The sequence below is a fragment of the Cavenderia fasciculata genome (genome assembly GCF_000203815.1).
Source record: "Cavenderia fasciculata unplaced genomic scaffold Scf_EUAJFUG02HR96I-5, whole genome shotgun sequence".
NCBI lineage: Eukaryota > Evosea > Eumycetozoa > Acytosteliales > Cavenderiaceae > Cavenderia > Cavenderia fasciculata.
The window spans coordinates 1,859,306-1,878,479 of NW_004457624.1; the positions used below are offsets into that span (position 1 = coordinate 1,859,306).

General features: G+C 33.3%; 8 protein-coding genes across 8 annotated transcripts; 2 read left to right on the plus strand and 6 right to left on the minus strand.

The window, feature by feature from the left end:
* Window positions 1-92: 92 nt before the first annotated feature.
* On the minus strand, window positions 93-1,992 carry DFA_11727 (uncharacterized protein; the record flags this gene model as incomplete). The annotated part of the gene is made up of 2 exons (XM_004350623.1): window positions 93-1,849; window positions 1,926-1,992. The coding sequence occupies 2 exons, from the start codon at window positions 1,990-1,992 to the stop codon at window positions 93-95; spliced, it is 1,824 nt and encodes a 607-aa protein (XP_004350674.1).
* Window positions 1,993-3,261: 1,269 nt separating this feature from the next.
* DFA_11728 (uncharacterized protein) lies at window positions 3,262-4,603 on the minus strand (the record flags this gene model as incomplete). Its single annotated transcript, XM_004350624.1, has 2 exons — window positions 3,262-3,375; window positions 3,443-4,603. 2 exons carry the CDS (start codon window positions 4,601-4,603, stop codon window positions 3,262-3,264), a joined length of 1,275 nt encoding a protein of 424 aa, XP_004350675.1.
* Window positions 4,604-4,949: 346 nt separating this feature from the next.
* Window positions 4,950-5,276, plus strand: DFA_11729 (uncharacterized protein; the record flags this gene model as incomplete). Its single annotated transcript, XM_004350625.1, has 1 exon — window positions 4,950-5,276. One exon carries the CDS (start codon window positions 4,950-4,952, stop codon window positions 5,274-5,276), a length of 327 nt encoding a protein of 108 aa, XP_004350676.1.
* A 578-nt stretch (window positions 5,277-5,854) lies between these two features.
* On the plus strand, window positions 5,855-8,126 carry DFA_11730 (uncharacterized protein; the record flags this gene model as incomplete). Its single annotated transcript, XM_004350626.1, has 4 exons — window positions 5,855-5,993; window positions 6,132-6,207; window positions 6,286-7,634; window positions 7,696-8,126. 4 exons carry the CDS (start codon window positions 5,855-5,857, stop codon window positions 8,124-8,126), a joined length of 1,995 nt encoding a protein of 664 aa, XP_004350677.1.
* Window positions 8,127-8,475: 349 nt separating this feature from the next.
* DFA_11731 (pleckstrin domain-containing protein) lies at window positions 8,476-11,391 on the minus strand (the record flags this gene model as incomplete). Its single annotated transcript, XM_004350627.1, has 4 exons — window positions 8,476-9,673; window positions 9,777-10,175; window positions 10,271-10,331; window positions 10,389-11,391. 4 exons carry the CDS (start codon window positions 11,389-11,391, stop codon window positions 8,476-8,478), a joined length of 2,661 nt encoding a protein of 886 aa, XP_004350678.1.
* A 911-nt stretch (window positions 11,392-12,302) lies between these two features.
* Window positions 12,303-15,666, minus strand: DFA_11732 (uncharacterized protein; the record flags this gene model as incomplete). Its single annotated transcript, XM_004350628.1, has 5 exons — window positions 12,303-12,472; window positions 12,580-12,634; window positions 12,776-12,863; window positions 14,511-15,431; window positions 15,494-15,666. 5 exons carry the CDS (start codon window positions 15,664-15,666, stop codon window positions 12,303-12,305), a joined length of 1,407 nt encoding a protein of 468 aa, XP_004350679.1.
* A 140-nt stretch (window positions 15,667-15,806) lies between these two features.
* Window positions 15,807-16,217, minus strand: DFA_11733 (uncharacterized protein; the record flags this gene model as incomplete). Its single annotated transcript, XM_004350629.1, has 1 exon — window positions 15,807-16,217. One exon carries the CDS (start codon window positions 16,215-16,217, stop codon window positions 15,807-15,809), a length of 411 nt encoding a protein of 136 aa, XP_004350680.1.
* Window positions 16,218-16,543: 326 nt separating this feature from the next.
* On the minus strand, window positions 16,544-19,012 carry ipo13B (importin 13; the record flags this gene model as incomplete). Its single annotated transcript, XM_004350630.1, has 6 exons — window positions 16,544-16,867; window positions 16,937-17,124; window positions 17,691-17,925; window positions 18,018-18,254; window positions 18,334-18,684; window positions 18,767-19,012. The coding sequence occupies 6 exons, from the start codon at window positions 19,010-19,012 to the stop codon at window positions 16,544-16,546; spliced, it is 1,581 nt and encodes a 526-aa protein (XP_004350681.1).
* Between the last annotated feature and the right edge of the window lie 162 nt (window positions 19,013-19,174).

Below are 19,174 nucleotides of genomic sequence, written 5' to 3' on the forward strand. Positions count from 1 at the left end.
CTATAGCTTTAGTTTGTGTTGTGTGTTATTGTTTGAGTTTGTGAGTGATGGATTTTGTTGTTGTCTTTTTTAATTTTTGGATTAGGGTTTTATTATCTTCTAGAAATTGAAGATGTGGAAGATGTCAAGACAGTTGTATTTGTTGGACTTCCAATAGCAATCTTTTTGATGACATCATTGATTGCAGTAATCCATTCGTCTTGTTCTTTTTTGGATTCTGCCATTAAAAGATAGTCACGCATCAATCCCTTGCAACTAACACCAGACATTAAAACAATTCCAAATGGTTTGCCGCTATGAGTCTCTACTTTGGCCTGATGAAGTTTAATCTCACCTTTGGCTTTGGTATCTTTTGTCTTTTTAAAATAGGATAATGTTCCATCTTGCTTTAGTCGGCACCAACGAGTTGTCCAGTTTCGTCTACCTCCTTCTCCTCCACCTTTCTTTTTGAGGTAACCTTCCTTTATAATTGGATCGTTTAGACTGACCACCTTCATATAGGTGATTTCAACTGGTGTTGTAACAGTTTTAGATGGTGATGATGATAGATTCAATGGGAAACCTTCTTTTGGTTGTGATGAAGAGGTGGTGGTGGTGGTTGTAGAGGATAAAGTGGTAGTGGATGATGCAAGTGAAGCGAGGTCGTTGGTAGAGTTTGAATTTACATTTCCAGAGCTATTGGTTTTGATTAAAATCGGAATGGTCGATGGTGGATTGGGTAGAGATACCGATATCTCTTCAAAACTGGTAACAGTATTTGATTTTGGTAAAATGTCTGATTCTTTTTTCAAAATGACCAGAGTTTGTTTTTCCTCTTCTGGTTGTTGTTGTTGTTGTTGTTGTTGTTGTGAATGTGAATGAGATTGAGATTGAGATTGATCGTCTTCAGTTACATTCACAATTACATTGACTAAATTTACATTTTCTTTTCCATCAATAATAATGATCTCTTTTGGATCGTTTTCTTTTTCTTCTTCTTTTTCCTCTTTTTCTTTGATTTGTACATTTGGTTGGGTTGTTGATGATTGTTGTTGTTGTTGTATTGTTTCTGTTATTTGTGGTTCATTTACATTTTCTGGTTGTCTTGATTCTTTTTCTTCTTCTTCTTCTTCTTCTTCTTGTTGTTTAACTTTTTGTACAATTATCTCTTCTTTTTCTTTTTCTTCCAGTTGTTGTTTCTCTTCTTCTTCATCTTTTTCTTTTTCATCCTCATTGTCAACAACAACAACAACATGAGGAGGAGGATGGTTGATAGAGTTGTTATTTACAGAGTTGGTGAGGGAGTTATTGATGTTGTTGTTGTTATTATTATTGGAGATGGTTGAATTTGGTAAAGGTTGTTGAGAGATGGTAGATATATCAAGTAGAATGTTTTTGATAGAGGAAAACTTTTGTTCAAATTCATCTACCTTTGATTTGAGAACTGGTAGGTATCGTTGAGAGTCGGCAAGTGCTTGACCTGGTAACGACGGACTAGTCGCAGACGTAGACGTAGATGAAGATGGAAGTGGAGGTGTAGACGAAGAGGGGTGTCGCTTTGTCAACACAACCTTTAATTGCATCACCTGTTCTTCGAATCGAGATATAGTCTCTTCTATTTGTTTGTTGTTGCCAGATGATGAAGAAGGTGCAGAAGAAGAAGAGGAAGAGGAAGAAGCTACTGCAGATGGTGCAGCAGAGGTTGCTACAGCAGCCGTCGAAGATTGTGATAAATCTCTACTTCTCTCTAAATCATCTAATCTCTTTTTCAACTGTTGGTTCTCTTGTTCGATATGAAGTTGCCTTTGTCTATCATTCTCCATTCTTTCAGTTAATTCTCTAATCTTTTGTTCTAGCATATATGCTTTATCTAAGAGATAGATAGATAGATAGATAGAATTAATAATGAATGACTATAACAAACTAGTTAGTTAGGGTATACATACCACCTCCTAAATCCATGGATGCTGTCAAGTCACCACCACCATTTTGATGTTGATGAGGGTACTCCATTTCTTTCATTTAATAAATAATTTATATATAATATATAAGAGATAGATAGATATGTGTGTATCTAACAGAGTAGGCTCTCTTGTGTTTAACTCTCTCTTCTCTCTCTCTCTTTACTTATTGTAACACACAATGAATTGGATGTCTGTTGGGGTGTCCAAAAGTCGTGCTTTCTTGTTCCTTGTAAAAGTTGGGAGATACGATGATTAATGTGTAGGGGTTTCACAATAAACGGGGAAAGAAGATCCTTGGATGAAAAAGGTAATGATTGATTATTATTTCGGAGCTAATTGTTGAAAATATCTATCTGTTTCAGTAGTGCAACTATCTTTTTTTTTTTGCAGCGAGCCCAAACCTGGGAGATGGTGAGTAAAGATAGATAGATGGTGGTTGTAAGGTCTTGTGTGTCTCCTTTGTATCCAACCAAGTGGATTTGTAGATGGACAATAATTAATAATAATAATAATAATAAATAATATTATTCGGTTAACCTTTTTTTTTTTTAGATCTATTGATTGGGTGGATTATTCTTTGTTATCTTGTAAAGAGGAAGAGAAGATATTGTTGTTGTAATAATAATAATAATAATAATAATTGTCGAAAGGAAGGAATGAATATCTGTATACTGGTCTGGCCGTATTAATCAATCTTTGATGGCCAATGGGCGAATGATTGTCGTTACTCACTGTTTTTTTTTTTTTTAATTTAATTTATTTATTTTAAAGGACTGATGGGAACGGAATAGACAACACAAACAAACAGCAAGCATTGTCTATGAATTAATTATTTAAATGATTGGGGGGGTGATGCATAATTATCCATTGGAATTTAATGATGATTCTGATAAACGATATGCACACAACAATAACAACAAATGCTCGCAACAGTGTGATGCCGCTATGGATAAAGAAGAGTATAATTGATTTTGTGATCAAATAGACGATGATTCGATAGTGTGCTTTTTTTAGAGGGAAAGAGTGTGGGAATCCATTATTATTATTATTATTGTTATTATTTGATGTGGTGGTAGTGGTGGTGTTTGGTGATGGCAATAACAACGTACAATGAAATATTTGAATGAATAAACTATAGTAGTTCTACTATTTTCGAATGTTGTTGGGAGAACTAATATTATTGGATTGGGTGTTTGTCAATGAAGCAGTTTAAACTGCTTCCCAAATTAAGATTATTATTATCTCTTCCCATTAACTAGTTTAATCTTGATTGTTGTCGTTAGTTGGTTGGTTTGTTGGTTAGTTGGATTATATATTATTAGTTGGTTGGATTCCATGCATAATCTTTAAATTCAGAATAATCATAGTGTCTAAATACATGATTGTACTTTGTACTTTCCAATGATTTCTTTAGTGTTGCTAGTCCAATATCCTAACAATAAGAATAGAATACAGGTGTTAATAAAGAAATAAGTAAATAGTTTCTATTTAATACATACTTTGGTTGAAGAATTGACGATAATGTCATTATAAATACTATTCATTACGATTTCAATGGCAATGGTCATGAATAAATAGGCTTGGTACGTTATATTTACAGAGGTTTTGGCATTGTTGAAAAAGTTGTCTGCATGGTTGACAATTGACCATCGATTGATTAGTGTTGACTTGCTAGCAATGGTCGGCAACACTGATCCATAACTTTCCCATTTCGGATTGCTATTCCATTTTTGAATGATTTTCGATACCAAATTATCACCATTTCCATAACACTCTCTGGCACAGTCCCTGATAATGGTACTGTCTATCAATAACGATGGAATACTTTCATCGTCGACCAACTTGAGTTTTCCACTACAATCATCAACTTGTTGTTGTACATGTTGTTTGGCACATTTTAATACAGATGAAAAGGTGTGGTGACGTAGATCTTTGAGGACCTTGGCCATCATCTTTTTGGCTGGTAATGTAAGGATGGTGGTTTCATTGTCTGTGCCGGTATGGTCGAGAAGATTACTTGATAATCTCAACACTGTACTACTGTCTAATTCCAAACATCTATTTTCCTTCTTTTCATCAATTGGTATTATCTTTTCATAACATGTATCTTTATGACTATATTTTATATCCTTGTCATATTCTTCCGATTCCTCTGATTCCTCTGATTCCTTTGATTCATTTTCTTCATTTTCTTCTTTTTCTTGTTGTGATTCATCTATTTCCTCCTCTTCCTCTTCATCTTCCTCCTCTTCATCATCATCATCATTTTCTTTTTCCTTTATATTTTGTGATATTGGTTGGAAGAATGAAGGTTTGGTGATTGTCAATTTAGAGAAACAACTAGTTACATCATCGTCTTGGTTGTCATCATCATTGCTACTATCATCATCGTCACTACTGTTACTTAATGTTGCTTTATAATTCTTCTTGTAATCATTTTCTTTGTCGCTTTCGTCATCATCATCATCATCATAACTTTCTTCTTCTTCTTCTTCCTCTTCTTTGTTTGTTATCTTCTTCTTTTGTTGTTGCTGTTGTTCAAATAGATATTTGTTTAGTCTTTCAAGCAATACTGGCTTTGTTCCAGTTGTTGATAGTCCTAATTTTCTTAGATTCGTTTTCAACTGAGTCACTAATAACTTTGATGTATCTATCTCCATCTCTCTTTCTCTGTCTTTGGATTAACTAGTGTACACTGTGACACTTTATGAAACTACTATTATACTACAAGTGTCAAGCAACCCCATTGATAAATTCAAAAATAGGCGCCAATTTTGAAGGTGGAACTTCTTCTTCTTCTCAAATTGTCATGTTTGTTCTTCAATCAAATATAGTAATATTGATGCTTGAATATATCTGTGTACATATGTATATACTAGTATGTATATATTAGCTGTCAGTTATTTAAATTAATTTTAATTTTTTTTTTCGTTTGATTCTTCAGATCATTGTTTGTTTGAATTGCACTCTTCAACGTAATAGAATAGTTTTAGATCGAAAGACACAATGAACATATCAAAACAATTGTTAAATGGAACACAACGATTATGTAGATTCATAAAACCTACGTCGTCATCGTCAATCACATCATCATCGACAATGAATAGATCGTTTTCAACTCGTAGTCATCATGATCATGATTCACCTCCACCCCCAATGGACGCTCAAGAAAAGAAAAGACTAGAAGAAGAACTCAAACAAATGGAAGAAGAGTATGAAAGAGAACATGGAGAATATACAAACCCCAAAACAGGTGAAATCGGAGGTGTTAGAGGTCCAGAACCAACAAGATATGGTGATTGGGAAAGAAAAGGAAGAACATCTGACTTTTAAAAGAAGATAAGATCTCCCTTTGACAAATATATATCACTATAGTAAACTACCTACGCACCCAAAGAGTTCCCATTGTCTCTTTTGTAAATAAACAAATAAATAATAAATAATAAATAATAATAATAATAATAATAATAATAATAATAATAATAATAATAATAATATGTGCTTCTTAAGAATGATATAGATGGAGAGTATAGTAGTGTCAGAGGCTGATTTTAGTAAATGTAGCATCGTTGTAGCACCCGCAAAGAAGATCTATCTGGCTGCCCAACAAACATACCTGCTATTTTAAAAGTCTATAGATTAATTAATCTATAGACTTTTAAACCACTTTTATTTTATTTTTTTTTTTGTTTTATAATTTGAAACTTTATTTCTATGAGTCGGGATGATCAAAAGAACCCATGCCACTATTAAGTATTCTTCCATTTGATGTATTTTGCATTATCAAGTTATTTGTTTTTATTTTCAATCAAGACAGCATAGACAATATAACCATGGAACCAAAACTTACAATTGAACAAGTAGAAAATTTATTCATATCGATTGGGATTGAACAAAAGGACTCGGAAAAAATGGCAATCAAACTGATCGGCAACCATTTCAACACAAAGAAAGGTATCCTTGAAATCTACAACAAATCAGAAAAAAGAGATGCATTTTTCCCACATCTAAGAGTTGGTGATGAAGGAGACTTTAAAGGTCTTCTAGAAGGTACGTCCTTGAAGATTTTTTCTTTTTTGACATCCGATTCTAAAAAATATTATTATTATTATTATTATATTATTATTATCTTTTTTATTTCTATTATTAATATATTATATTCTTTTTTATTTCTTATTTATTAATTAGCTCACCCAATTGCGATGTCACAGTATCTTGCTAAATGGATATTGGAAACATTTCCTAACCACACAGTATGTCTATAGTCTATTTATATATTATAAATTCTGTATACTAACAAAGTCTATTCACGACAGGCAAATCAACGATATAACCCTAATAGTGGATTTGGGCACAACTTCCCGTTTGTTGGGAGAGACTCAAGTATCCATCAAATTGTGAATGTTGTCAATGAAAGATGGGAGGCAAAAGCACGTGACCAAAAGCAAAACCCAGTAATGGTTGTTGCCGGTGCACCTGGAACGGGTAAATCAAGACTCCTCTATGAGTACCCTTCCCGTCTTCGTATGAGTCAAAGCCAAGATATTTTCAAGGAGTATGTCGATATCTACGTTACATATGGTAATGGCGCTGGTTTTGATCGCGATCTGGATTTCAAGTTTGGGGTGCAGACCACATTTTCATTACGTGTTTTGAGCGCCTACTTTGGGGTGGATCCACAAGATGCCATCCGTGCATGGCCAGGGGGAAAAGTTGCCTTGAAAGATGTTCTCCAAGCATTCAAGGAACATAAAAAAGCCCCAAATCTTGCTGTGTATCTCTCTGTCGACGAGTTTCAAAGACTGCTCACTCTGAATGGAACCTCAAAAGATAGACCTTTCCAACTTGGGGAGATGGTTATGGCTATTGGACAGACACAGTGCAACCCTCCACCTGGCGTATTTTTTGTTTCCTTGATCGGTGGAACCATCCTCACACCACTCAAGGAGGCTATATCGGACTCTGCATTTCCTTGTATTCCTATAAGCATACCTCTTCTCAGTGAACCTGACTGGGTCAGTTCTATCATCTCATCCACCAGAGCGAAAGATTTTATCGACAATCACTACTTCCAGTGCGCACTTTTGTACATCGGCGGATGGCCAAGAGCCCTCGAGTATTTCCTCGAGGATCTATCCTCCACAGACCCAAAAGACACTACCCCTGGAAAGTTTACAGATGCTGTCACAGCAGCAAGAGTCAAAATGGGTTATGTGAATTCAACCTCTAACCCCCTCTATGTGCAAGCACTCATAGCCTATTCAGTCACAGGTGTCGGGGTGCATTGGTCATATGATCATCTTTTGGGCGATCCTTCAAACCCAACGTTTGAAGAATTGGAAAGACAAGGAATTTGTACTAGATACTCAACAGACAATGATGATTATTCAACAGTAGCAATTCCACTCCTTTACATTTCAACTACAACAAACCCAACTCCTCTTCCCTTTTTACAACTTAGAGAAATTCTTGAAGGCTTAAAAAGTGATTTGGATTGGCTGAGATGGGAGATATTCTGTCCCCAATTCTTGTCAGTTAAGATTATGATGTTCCAATATCTTGGTATTCCAATTACAATTGAATCTCTTTTTGGAAAATACGCTTTATATTCTTCTACGAAACCAAGACGCCAACACACCAACAATGGGTGTAGGCAAGAATTCAGATCTTTGCCGGTTCTCTCAAACATATGTTTGTATCACATTTTGCCAGTTTTAATCACAACTCATACTTTTTTACTTGATTATTTTAGCGCACAAAGTAAAATCATTGACAAACCCTTTTCCATCAATCATTGAAGAAGGATGTACAAATGGAGAGTGTGTCTATATCAATGGAGCAGGGGCAGCTTTTGATTGGTTCTATTGTTACAAAGATCTTTTAGTTACGGGACAAGGAAAATACAGTCGCGAGTTGGATGGGGGACATGAACGTGTAACTAACAATCACAATCAAGATGAATGCCTCAAGGTTATCGAGACAATTCAAACCACCAATTTTGTGCAATATCTTTGCATCGTAGGTCCATATCATGAAGAATGCATTTCGCTCCCCAACTATGTCGTGATTTCTGCCAGTGACCATTTCAAGGGACACTTTGGATACATATTCTCTCAGGCAATTCATCACTTCCAACAAGCAGCCACCAAACAACGAAATAATAATACAAATAAAAACTATTAATATTCGATTATCGAACTCATTTTATTTACAATTCCATCTCAAATAACTCTTATTGCTATTATTAGTATTATTACCATTATTAGTTTGGTTGTTGTTGTTTGGGTGAAAGGTTATTGTTATGTATTAATATTATTATTGTACGTAGTTGTTAGTTAGATGTTGTGTTGTATTTTTTTTTGTTGTTACGAGAGAGGGACCAAAAAAAGAAAAAAAAGGTATCGGTATAGGTTGATAAATGATGATGTAGTATACATTAAATATAAATAAATGTGGTGGGATGAAAGTGGTTGTTGGTGCTGTTGGTTGACTTGATTTGGGCTCCTCTCTTTTTTGTTTTCGTCTTTTTCTTCTATAGATATTTGGGGAGATGTTGTTTTTGTTGTTGTTGTTGGAATTGAGACAAGATTAGTCTGGTCCAAGACTCCATTTCTCTCTTGCTGTCGGTGCAGAGCAAGACGGTGGTTTGTTTGGATGTTTTGATCATTTTTTGTTGGAGTTTCATGAGGGTTTCGATTTGTTGAGGCGACGATTCAATCACTGCCATGAGCGTGGATGATGGTGAAGGTTTGGCAGATGAGGACGAGGACGAGCTATTGGAACCGGGACTCGACGATGAGCTGCTTGGACTGGATCCATTGTTGATGAGGTGAGGGGTGGTTTGAAGACTGGCTGGTGTTGAAAAGGTAGAGATACTAGATGAACGCAATAAAGATCCACTGCCATTCTTGTAAAGAGTAGGACGTGGTTGTGTAAGTGAATGGTTTGGTGTTTGATTGTTGTGTTGGTTTACAGGACGAGGTGAGAGGTTGTGTGGATTGGATGAAGAGGGAGGAGTGAGAGAGGTTGGTTGCTCAGACAACTCTTTCTTTTGTTTGGAGTTTAGACGTAGTGAGAATCCCTTCTTTTTGGGATCGGCTTGTTGTGGTCCGCCACCAAGATAGGACGTATTGTTGTTTTGGGGAACAGATGTAGAGAGCGGCGAATTGGGAGATGAAGAAGACGATGAAATGGAACTAACTTCCTCTTCGTAAAAGGCTGATGACTCTGAAGTATCCATGGACGAGACACTGTCCGAGTCGAGAATATCTGAGCTCGAGTCATTGGTTTGTTGCATCGTCAACATTTGTTGTTGCAACTGTTCGCTAGTATACTTTTCGGCCACTGAGTCCCAGAAACGTGGTTCCTTTTTCTTGTTGTTGGCTGTCGACATGAGCAACATCTGTTGGTACACCCATTGTTGTGTGATTTTCATGCTCTTTCCAGCCTTGGACGGGTCGGCGATTTGTTGTTGTTGCAAAAGCTCCATCAAAAGTGGTGGTGAGCTGTGATTGACCATGAAACAGTATTTCTTGCCTTTCAGCTCCTTCTTTGGTGTAATTACAGTGTCTGGATGGAGATATCTAGTTGGAGTAGTATCCGATGGCTTTCTAAAGAAATATAATGATCCTTCACTAAGAATACACCACTTTCTACTCCATTTCTCTGTTACCTTTCCTTTAACTCTAATATTTAACCATCCTTTTTTAACTGCATATGGGAATTTTGCTCTAAACAAAAAGAAATAAATAAATAAATAAATAAATAAAAGAAATTTAATTAATATTTATAATTTATAATTGTCTGATTGATTTGTTTTGTTTTTATACATACTGAGTAGGATCCATTTTAATTTCATCAGCAAATATTCTATCATAAAGATCTTCGATAAATTCTGTTGGGAAATCCTTTCCATTGTTGATCTTGGCAAGTGATTTGATAAATTTGACTTTGGTCATGGAAAGTTTGATTGCTGGACTATGTACATCGGTATTCAACAAGATAATAGCAAAGGCTAAAACGTATACGGAATCTGGGTCTTCAAAGATTCCACTCTTTATGTTGTCTTTATAATATTGGTTTGCAAACTTTTGCATTATTCTATCAATCTTTTGTGCCTCGCCAGGTAATCTAAAAGTATACAATAATTGTCTCAAAGCCATATCAAAATCTAAATCTTGGAAATTAAATCTTGCAATAAATGCCTCTAAAATGGATATAGAAAATGGATCACTAAAAAAAAATAAAAAAGTTAATATTAATATATATATAAATATTTTGATTTTTTTCTTTTGTTTCTATTTTCTATTTTCTATTTGATACATTACGATTCACCTAAATAATCACCAATTGATCTCTTATTTAAAAGTGGACAAGTACGAAGGAATTCTGAAACAGATTCAGGTGTTTTTTGTAATAGTTTACAAGAAAAGAAATAATCTATACCCTTTTTTGGTTTGTCATTGAAAAGATTGATACCAGCCATAACAATTGCTTCTGATGGTGGTTGTAGAGATGGAGAAGGTGTAGAGGAGGAGGAGGTAGAGGTTGTGTTTGTGGAACTGGTAGAATTTGTGGGAGGTGGAGTTGATGATGTACTAGATGTTGGTGATGGAATCTTTTTGAAATGAGATGCTTCTGTAATATGATCGACAGTTGTTGAACCACTGACATCTATTCTGACTTGAGGTATTTCATGTTCCTCTTCAGTCTCTACTTTGACCTGTTCCAATTGTTTTCGAATCTCTGCTTCCTTGTCATATTCATCGCTGTTTTCGCTATTGTCAGCGTCATCACTATGATTGTTTTCATTGCCATTCTCTTCACCCGATATGACTTGGCTTGTTGCCAATTTGTGCATCTCTGAGAGATGTTCTATTAATACACTTCCACGTTTGAGTGGATCCAGTTTATCATCGATCCCTTTCATTCTATTGTGAAGTAATGACCATTTTGGTGCATCATCATGTCCATTTTCAATATTGGATGTAGCGCTAGTAGATGTAGTCGAGGTGGTACTCGTGGTGCTAGTACTCGCAGTACTATTGGACATTGATCTGGGTGGTGGTGGAGGTGGCATGTTTGGTTTGGATGTTGGTTTGTAGTCTGCACCATCCACCTGATGCTGCTGGTGTTTGTTGTTGGTTCCTGGCAAAGGAACGGTTGTAGGCTCTGACATTACTTCACTCGATGTATCGCTTGTTGCTGTCGTATAACTATTCACTGTACTTAGTGTAGATGCTGATTGAAATGATAGAAATTCTTCAGATTTGGTTGAAGATGATAATATATTTGGTGATGTTTGTTGAATAACTATTTGTTGTTGTTGTTCTGGTTGCTGTTGTTGTTGTTGTTGATCTACAATACTAGTAAAATTTGGTATTGGTTGATGTGAATGATGGGATCGATGAGTTTCAGTTTGATACTTTAAAATCCTTCTCTGTAACATTTAGTTTGGTAATATACACAGGTTGTTGAGTTGAATTGATTGGGGTTTGGGGTTTGGTGGGGTTGGATTATTGAGTGAGTATAAATATAGAAACAACTATAATTCTACTCTACCGTTACTATTCCTTTCCTTTTGTTTGGTTTGTTGGTTTGTTGCTGATTTGATTGATCAAATAAATAAATAAATAAAGGTTCTTTTTTTATAATACAAAAATGGTGATACTGTTGCTAGTGTAGTGTAGTGTTGCTGTTGCTCGAGATATTCTATTCTTCTAAACTATGATATTTAAATAATAGTTAATGTTTATGTATTAGTACTAATTTAATTGACTATTGTTAATAATATTATGTGATTAGAGAGAGAGAGAAAGTAAAAGAAGAAAGGGAAAAACTTTTCTTTGTTTGTTGTGTTGTAGGGTAGTGATAATATTATTGTTTGTGTTTGTATTGATGGTTGGTGAGTGAGTGAGTGAGTGGAGCGTGTGAGTGTGTGTTGATTGGGTGAAAAATGATTATTTTACTGTGTGTCACGAGAGAGAGCAAAGAACGTGGTGTGGTGGGGTTGTGTTGTGTTGTGCGTATTATACTGCTGCTGCTGCTCTTTGTTGTTGTTGTTATTGCTATGCCTATCATATCATATCAGATAGATGTTGTTTGGTCTGATAGAGGAAGGAAGGAGGTGATGAAAGAAAAAGTGAACAAATTGTTTAACCGATAAAATACGAGAGCAAAAGCAACATACAATGTAAAAGGGGAAAAAGGATGGATTGAAGGATGATGATGGGTCATTCAATCATTCATTCATTCATTCATCATTCATTCATCAATCGCACAAGTTTGATACACACTCAAACACAAAACTGCGAACAATAATAAATAAATAAATAAAGGTGTGTGTTGTGGTTGACTGATTTAATTTAATTTGATTTGATTGATTAATAATATTATTGATTGATGTCTTTTTTCTTTCTTTTGTCTGCTACTATCGGTGCTACTATTGCTGCTGCTGCTGCTACTATGACCATGAATGAAATGGCTATAGTAACGACCAACACCAATATCACTAACTATTAATTCTAATTCTAATTTTTAAAAGTATGAATTTATATGTACACACACACATACACATAATAATAATAATAGCAACAAGAATAAAATGATTGATAGATAGATTGATGTATTATTATACCCACTAAACTAAATGGAATGTTAACCTCTCCTAATTTGATTGTTCCCTTCTCGTTCTATATATTGTCATTGACTAGATGATGATGATGATGATGATGGTTATTGGTTATAATATAAAATTAGCCTACTATTCCATCTATCTGTCCTACCGAGCTAGCTAGCTAGTTGTAGTAGTTGTATTTTAAAGATAAATTAACTGTTTGATTGATCGACGACTGACTATCAGCATCCAAGTGTTGGTTTGGTGAATCTTTTTGTTTGTTGTTTTTCTGATCGCTACTGATTCTTTTTCAACATAGATCTATGAGAAAAACAAATTAATTTGGCAATACAATAGCTGGCCAGTGTTGTCGGGGAGAGAGAGGTGGTGGGAAATTGTCATTGGAATCACCTAACCAATCAAAGAACAACAAACTTTCTATGCACAATAAAATGGTTTATCTGGTATTCCGGAATGAACATTATTCTATCCTTCTCTCTCTCTCTCTCTCTCTCTCTCTCTCTGTCACATATGATGAACTTGACAATAAATAATTGAGATGATTTAATTGAAATCTACCTTTTGTCTACATGCCCATCCTTGTTTGTTTGATTATTAATTAATGTTGTTCAAACAATATTTCTATCTCTGGATGAATGATTTGGTTGATTGTGTTTTCAAAAAAAAAAAACAGGGTAGAACCTAATGGGCTGAGTTTTAAACTAATTATTATTATTATTATTAAAGGAATGTGATTAATCGACAATAAATTCCATTCATTATCCAAATATTCGTCTGATTTTTTTTGGTTGATGGTTGGTTATACCACCACTAGTAGTCTACTAATGAATGATGTCAGTCGTCTTTTAAAAAATTAAAAGATAGGATACAATCCCATCCCAAAACCCCCACTCTTCACAACAATTGAACTAACTATGTTCCCTTTTGTCTTCCTTGTTCGTCGTCTGATTGATTGATTGATACGTCAACCCAACTAACGGACTGCTGTTTTGCTGCTGATGGTTGGTTGAATAGTGTGTAGATATATCCAAGAGATAGATATATAATATAATACTCTAAACCTACCTACCTACTCTACTGATTACAATATATATATATATAATATATTTAAATGGAATGTATAAAATGAAGTTGATATGGTTGTGACTAAAATGATTTAATGGATGGTTTAAACTCTAACTATTATTCTAATGACTAATACTATTATGATCGATTATTATTATTATTATTAATATTACCAAAATAATAAATAGTTATTATTGTTTTTCGAAAAAGAAGGAAGAAGGGAGTAGTCCTTTGCATGCACAACAGTGTTCTTCAAAAGAGATAATGTAATGATGTGTTGTGGTGGGATTATGATAATCGCAACGAATGAGATTTTTGTGATCGTTGTTGTTGTTATTATACCTTTTTGTTTTTTTGATTGTGTTGTTTCAAAAGAGATAGTAGTTGGAAGATGGTTGATATGGGTAGTGTATTTGGAGATGGTCTCCGTTTGTATATTTCCTATTCTTCCTTCAATCTGTATTTTTGTCTCTGTCTGTTATGTTATCTATCTATCTATCTTATGTGTTAGCTATGATGGCACCGTCGTAGAGATTTTTTTGGACAGAGGAGCTGAGCCCACTTATTTTTTTTTTTTTTTTTTTGATCCATCACACAGCGATTTTAACAAATTTTGCTTTGCTGTTTTTTTGTGACACCCAACGGGACAACGAGGGGATCCTTTCAAACCCAAAAAAGTCTTTTCATCACCCAATCGTGCTGAATGAATTCAAAATATCTTTTGTCATAGTATTATTGTTATTATTATTATTATTATCTTCACCTCATTTATTTTAAAAGGGTGTCTTTAGATGGGCCATCTACACCAATCAAGGGCCATGCCCCACTCACGCTCACACACACACATTTGTATTTATTTTTCTTACTTTGGGAATAGAATGATTTTATTGTACTTGTACCAAATATAGGAATATGCATTGGTGAAGGGCTCGACAATGTCATTACAAACATTGGTGTGGTGTTGGTTTTCGGTTAATTGTTGTTGCTCATCTGCATCGTCAATCTCCATATCTATATCTATATCCATGTCCTCTTGATCGTCGTTGTCGCCTTCATTTTCATCTTTGCACTGATCGTCACCACCATCACCATTGGCACCTTCACTTTTTTGTTCTGTATCGACACATCGATTGGAACACAACAACGACGGAATAATGATCTTATTATTTTCAATAGTCATCTTATTGTTTGTGAAAGTGTCGGTTGACAAAGACGAGGATGATAGATTTAAATCAAACACACAAACCTTTGTTGATTTTGTCTTTCGAATATATTCCATTTGTTGATTAGGTATCAATAATGATTCCACTATTATTTGTTCATTATTATTATTATTATTATTATTAATATTATTGGACTTATAAACTAAAACATGAATTTTAGTTGGTTTAAGTTCGGTATTAAAGATATCGATTTGACCAACCACCAATTGTCTCATAATATCTCTTATTATTGAGTTGATAATTGTCTTTTGTTGGTCGATTGTATCATTGTTGTCATGATGATGATCATCATCATCCATACACAACATATCTTCATGTGATAACCTAGGTACATTGATAATATAAATTTCTTTTGGTGCCATGATGGAATTACCAAAGATAATGACAACCTTTTCATAGTAGTTACCACTATTAAAGTCTATTCCAAGAGATCCAAATAATTGATTACAACTACTCAATGCAATCATACATTTTTTTGGTATCTTTTTAATTATCTTCTTTTCAACATTATCATCTTTGTTGTTGGTGATTGGAGAATACAATCTTTCAAAGTCATTATAAGGTCTAAGAAACAATATTAGTTGAATGTATTTAATGTAATGATGATTGATTGAGTATAAACATACAATTTAATTTGATTTCTCATATAAAAGAGATACTTGATGATCTCTTTAACAACGGTTGTATACAATTCAGATAGTAGATTGATACTATCTATCTTGTTATCATTTATAAATAGAGGTATATCAATCACACTATTTTGATTCTTCTTCTTTTTGTTATTCTTGTTGATATTCATTACATTGCAGTTTAATTACTTCTTAATTAAATTATCTATCTATATTGTAAAACAAAATGAACATCACATCTGACTGAACTGAACTGTGAGTAAATAATAATTTTCGAAAAATTAATTTATTATTTCTATTTCAATCTTTATTAGGTATAATAATTAGTTAGTGAAGGATGAGTTGGACCTATTAAATGATTAAATTCACTGTCAATGGTTGGAGGAGCATTTAAAGATACCTTTTTGTCTGGTTGTGTTTTATATTCATCTGAAAAGTCGTCATCTTCATCTTGGAGTGAGTAGTTGACTATGAGTGGTTGTGTTGTAGTTTCGTCACGATAGTTTCTACTTTTAATACATCTACATGATAGATATTTATCTATACATTCAGAGTATCTTGTTGCAAATCCTTCATTGAGACCATATACCACTGCATTGAATAGACCTTGTAGAGGTTGTATTAGGTTCAACACAAACAGTGTAAATTGTGGATCGAATGGGTGATAGAAAAAGTGAATTGAATTAATAAATGCTGGTAACTGTGAAATGGAGAATGACATGATATAAAATATCATCAATATCATCATCCTCCTTGCTAAATTATTTGATTGTGATAGTTTCCATCTAAAATAACGAAAAATAAATAAATAAATAAATTAGTATAAATATTTCAATCAATCTATATCTTTCTATTATTATTATAGATACTTTAATAAAATGAAAATAGTTAAATTAACAACAAATACTAATATTAATGGTATAAAATACAATAATTTAAATAAACTTTTAGGATCTCCAATAAAACACCTAAATAAATTTATGGATGGAAATGAAGTTTAGTCATTTTGTTGAATAATTTGATTTGATTTGATTTAATTTAAATTATTTACCAAGACCCAGTTCTACCAAAAATATCATAATTTAACATTGCAATGAGAGTAGTGGCAAATGGAACACCCCAACTAATGATATGAAAATATTTCATTAGATGGTTTATATTGACTTGATTTAAAAAGAATACAAAATAGACAGAGATGGAGATACACATTGTCCAAAAATAACTACTCGATAGGAAAAACATGAGACCAATACCTTGAATATCACAGAATGTTTTTGACAATCGACCAAATGGATAGTAGGATATGGCGACCATTAGGTCACTGATGCTTAGGAAAAATATCAACTTTGATGCAAACGATGTTCGAATATCCTTGAATAAAAGAAAGGTGATAATAATAAAAAGTGATCCAACACATCCTAGTGTACTCGTAACATAAACAATCTTATCCAATTGTTCTATTTGAATCTCTGTAAAAAATCTAAAATCTTTATCGTATAGTGTATCATTATTCGTTGTTGTTGTTGTTGTCGTTGCTATCGATGAATGGTGGCCATAGAGTTGATCAATTTGTAAAGGTATCGTTGAAAATGATGATACCTCTTTCATTAATGTTGATTCCATCCAAACTAAAAAAAGAAAAATATTAAATAAATTTAATTTGAATATAAATAGAAATAGAATTTATAAATAGATAAGTATAATATTTTCCTAAAGATGAATAAAAATAGATATATATATATTTTATGACATTATAAAAATAAAAATAATAATAATAACCATGGTAGTATGTATTACAATTGAATAATCAAGTCTGTCTAATACTACCACCATACTACAACAACAACAACAAAAAAACGATAACGGTGCTAATGATCTTTGTTTTCCCACCAACCCACTGTACAACACTGTTTTGGGTGAGTGGTCAAGAGAGAGAGAGAATCAAAAAAATTATTTTGTATCGTCGTATTCCAAAGACAGAATTATCACATCCATTCCATGTACATTGATAATTAATCTTCTCTTCTTCTTATCTGTGATCACTATAATTATATATATATATATAGTTATTTGTAAATAAAATGATAAAATAATTAATTGGATCATTTTATTCAAAAATTTGAAAGTTATATTATATCATATTATTATTATTATTATTATTATTATTATTATTATTATTATTACCTATTTTTACAAAGAATAGAGAATGTTTGAATAGCAAATCTATATTCATTTTTGTTGTCGGTTCTTTGTAATTGTGAAAGGAATATTTGTCTATCACATGGTGCAACAACATCATCAAGGAATGGAGATTGAACTAAAATGATCTTGGCTTCTCTTCTAAAAGGTGTTGGATAAGAAGATGAATAGGAAAAGAGTACTTCTGAAACTGTATTCATAAATGTTGTTGGGAAAACTCTTGAAACTCCCTATTGAAAAATAGAAATATAATAATATATATTAATATTTGTTTCATAGTAATATTTATATATATAATATTATTTTGAGTTTTCAAACTTACAATTAAAAGATTTTTAATTAAAACTTTACCATGAACAGCAATGATTTCATCAATAATGGCACCAAATACTTTATGTCTTTCATCTTTTGATTTACATGACATAATAATAAGCGATAAAAAGTTAAAGGTATTTCTGACAGTTGACAAATCCTTTAAATCCAATACATTATGAATAATATAAATAACAAGTGTCGAAACTATATTTGGATTTAAACATTGTGGTGAATATGTATATGTCTAAGTAAATCAAAATAATCAAATAATTAGTATAGATAAATATTTAGGATCTTTTTCTTCTATTTCTTTTTTTACTTACAGATTGAATTAATAATAAATAATCTTTTGTAATATCAGGTCTAATTGAAAAGTTGAGATGATATTGAGGATCAATAGCGTATTCTTGAGGTAATGTTTTACTAAGTTTGATGGTTTCCTCACGAAGTAGAGAAAGTGTAGTGGCAGAGATAATGGACAAGGATTCTTTTAGTTTGTTTTCAGTTTCAATTGGTAGTTTGGTTGAGGATGCACATGCGTTGATAACCTGTAATAAATAGGGAAGAGGGTTCTTTTGATAGGCCAATGTAGCTTGAGTAATGATTTCCGGTGCCAATTCTGATACAACATTTCTACAAAATAATAATGTCCATCTATAAATTGCTGAAATTAACTAAATAAAGAAAAAAGATAAAAGAGGGTTAAATATGATATAAGATCTTTTTTAGTACTACTATTTGTTTTTATCTTCTTACCTCGACAATTTCATAATCATATAAATTAGTTTCCAATAATTGTTTTAATTGAGGAATGATTGCTTGGAGGAATGGGAGGAGTGGATGTTTACCAGTATCTTCTTGATCGTCAAGTTCGATGATTTTAGTGGTGTGTTGATAAATCTCTAGTTGGATCTTGAGGAATGGTATGTTTTTCGCTTTGGTTTGAATGTATTGGTTGACGTGTCCAATGATGGGTGAGAGGAGTGCCTGGAAGGGTGGCATGATCTTGTCGACCTGTTGGATAGTGTTGATGAGATAGAGAAGGCCGTGGTAGAGGTTGGGAATGGCGGGATGGCATTGATTCGAGTGGAGATGGGGTGCGCAGAGCTCAATGATCTGTGAAATGTGTGGAACGAGGTGGTGTGCACAGTGACGGTCCGATGC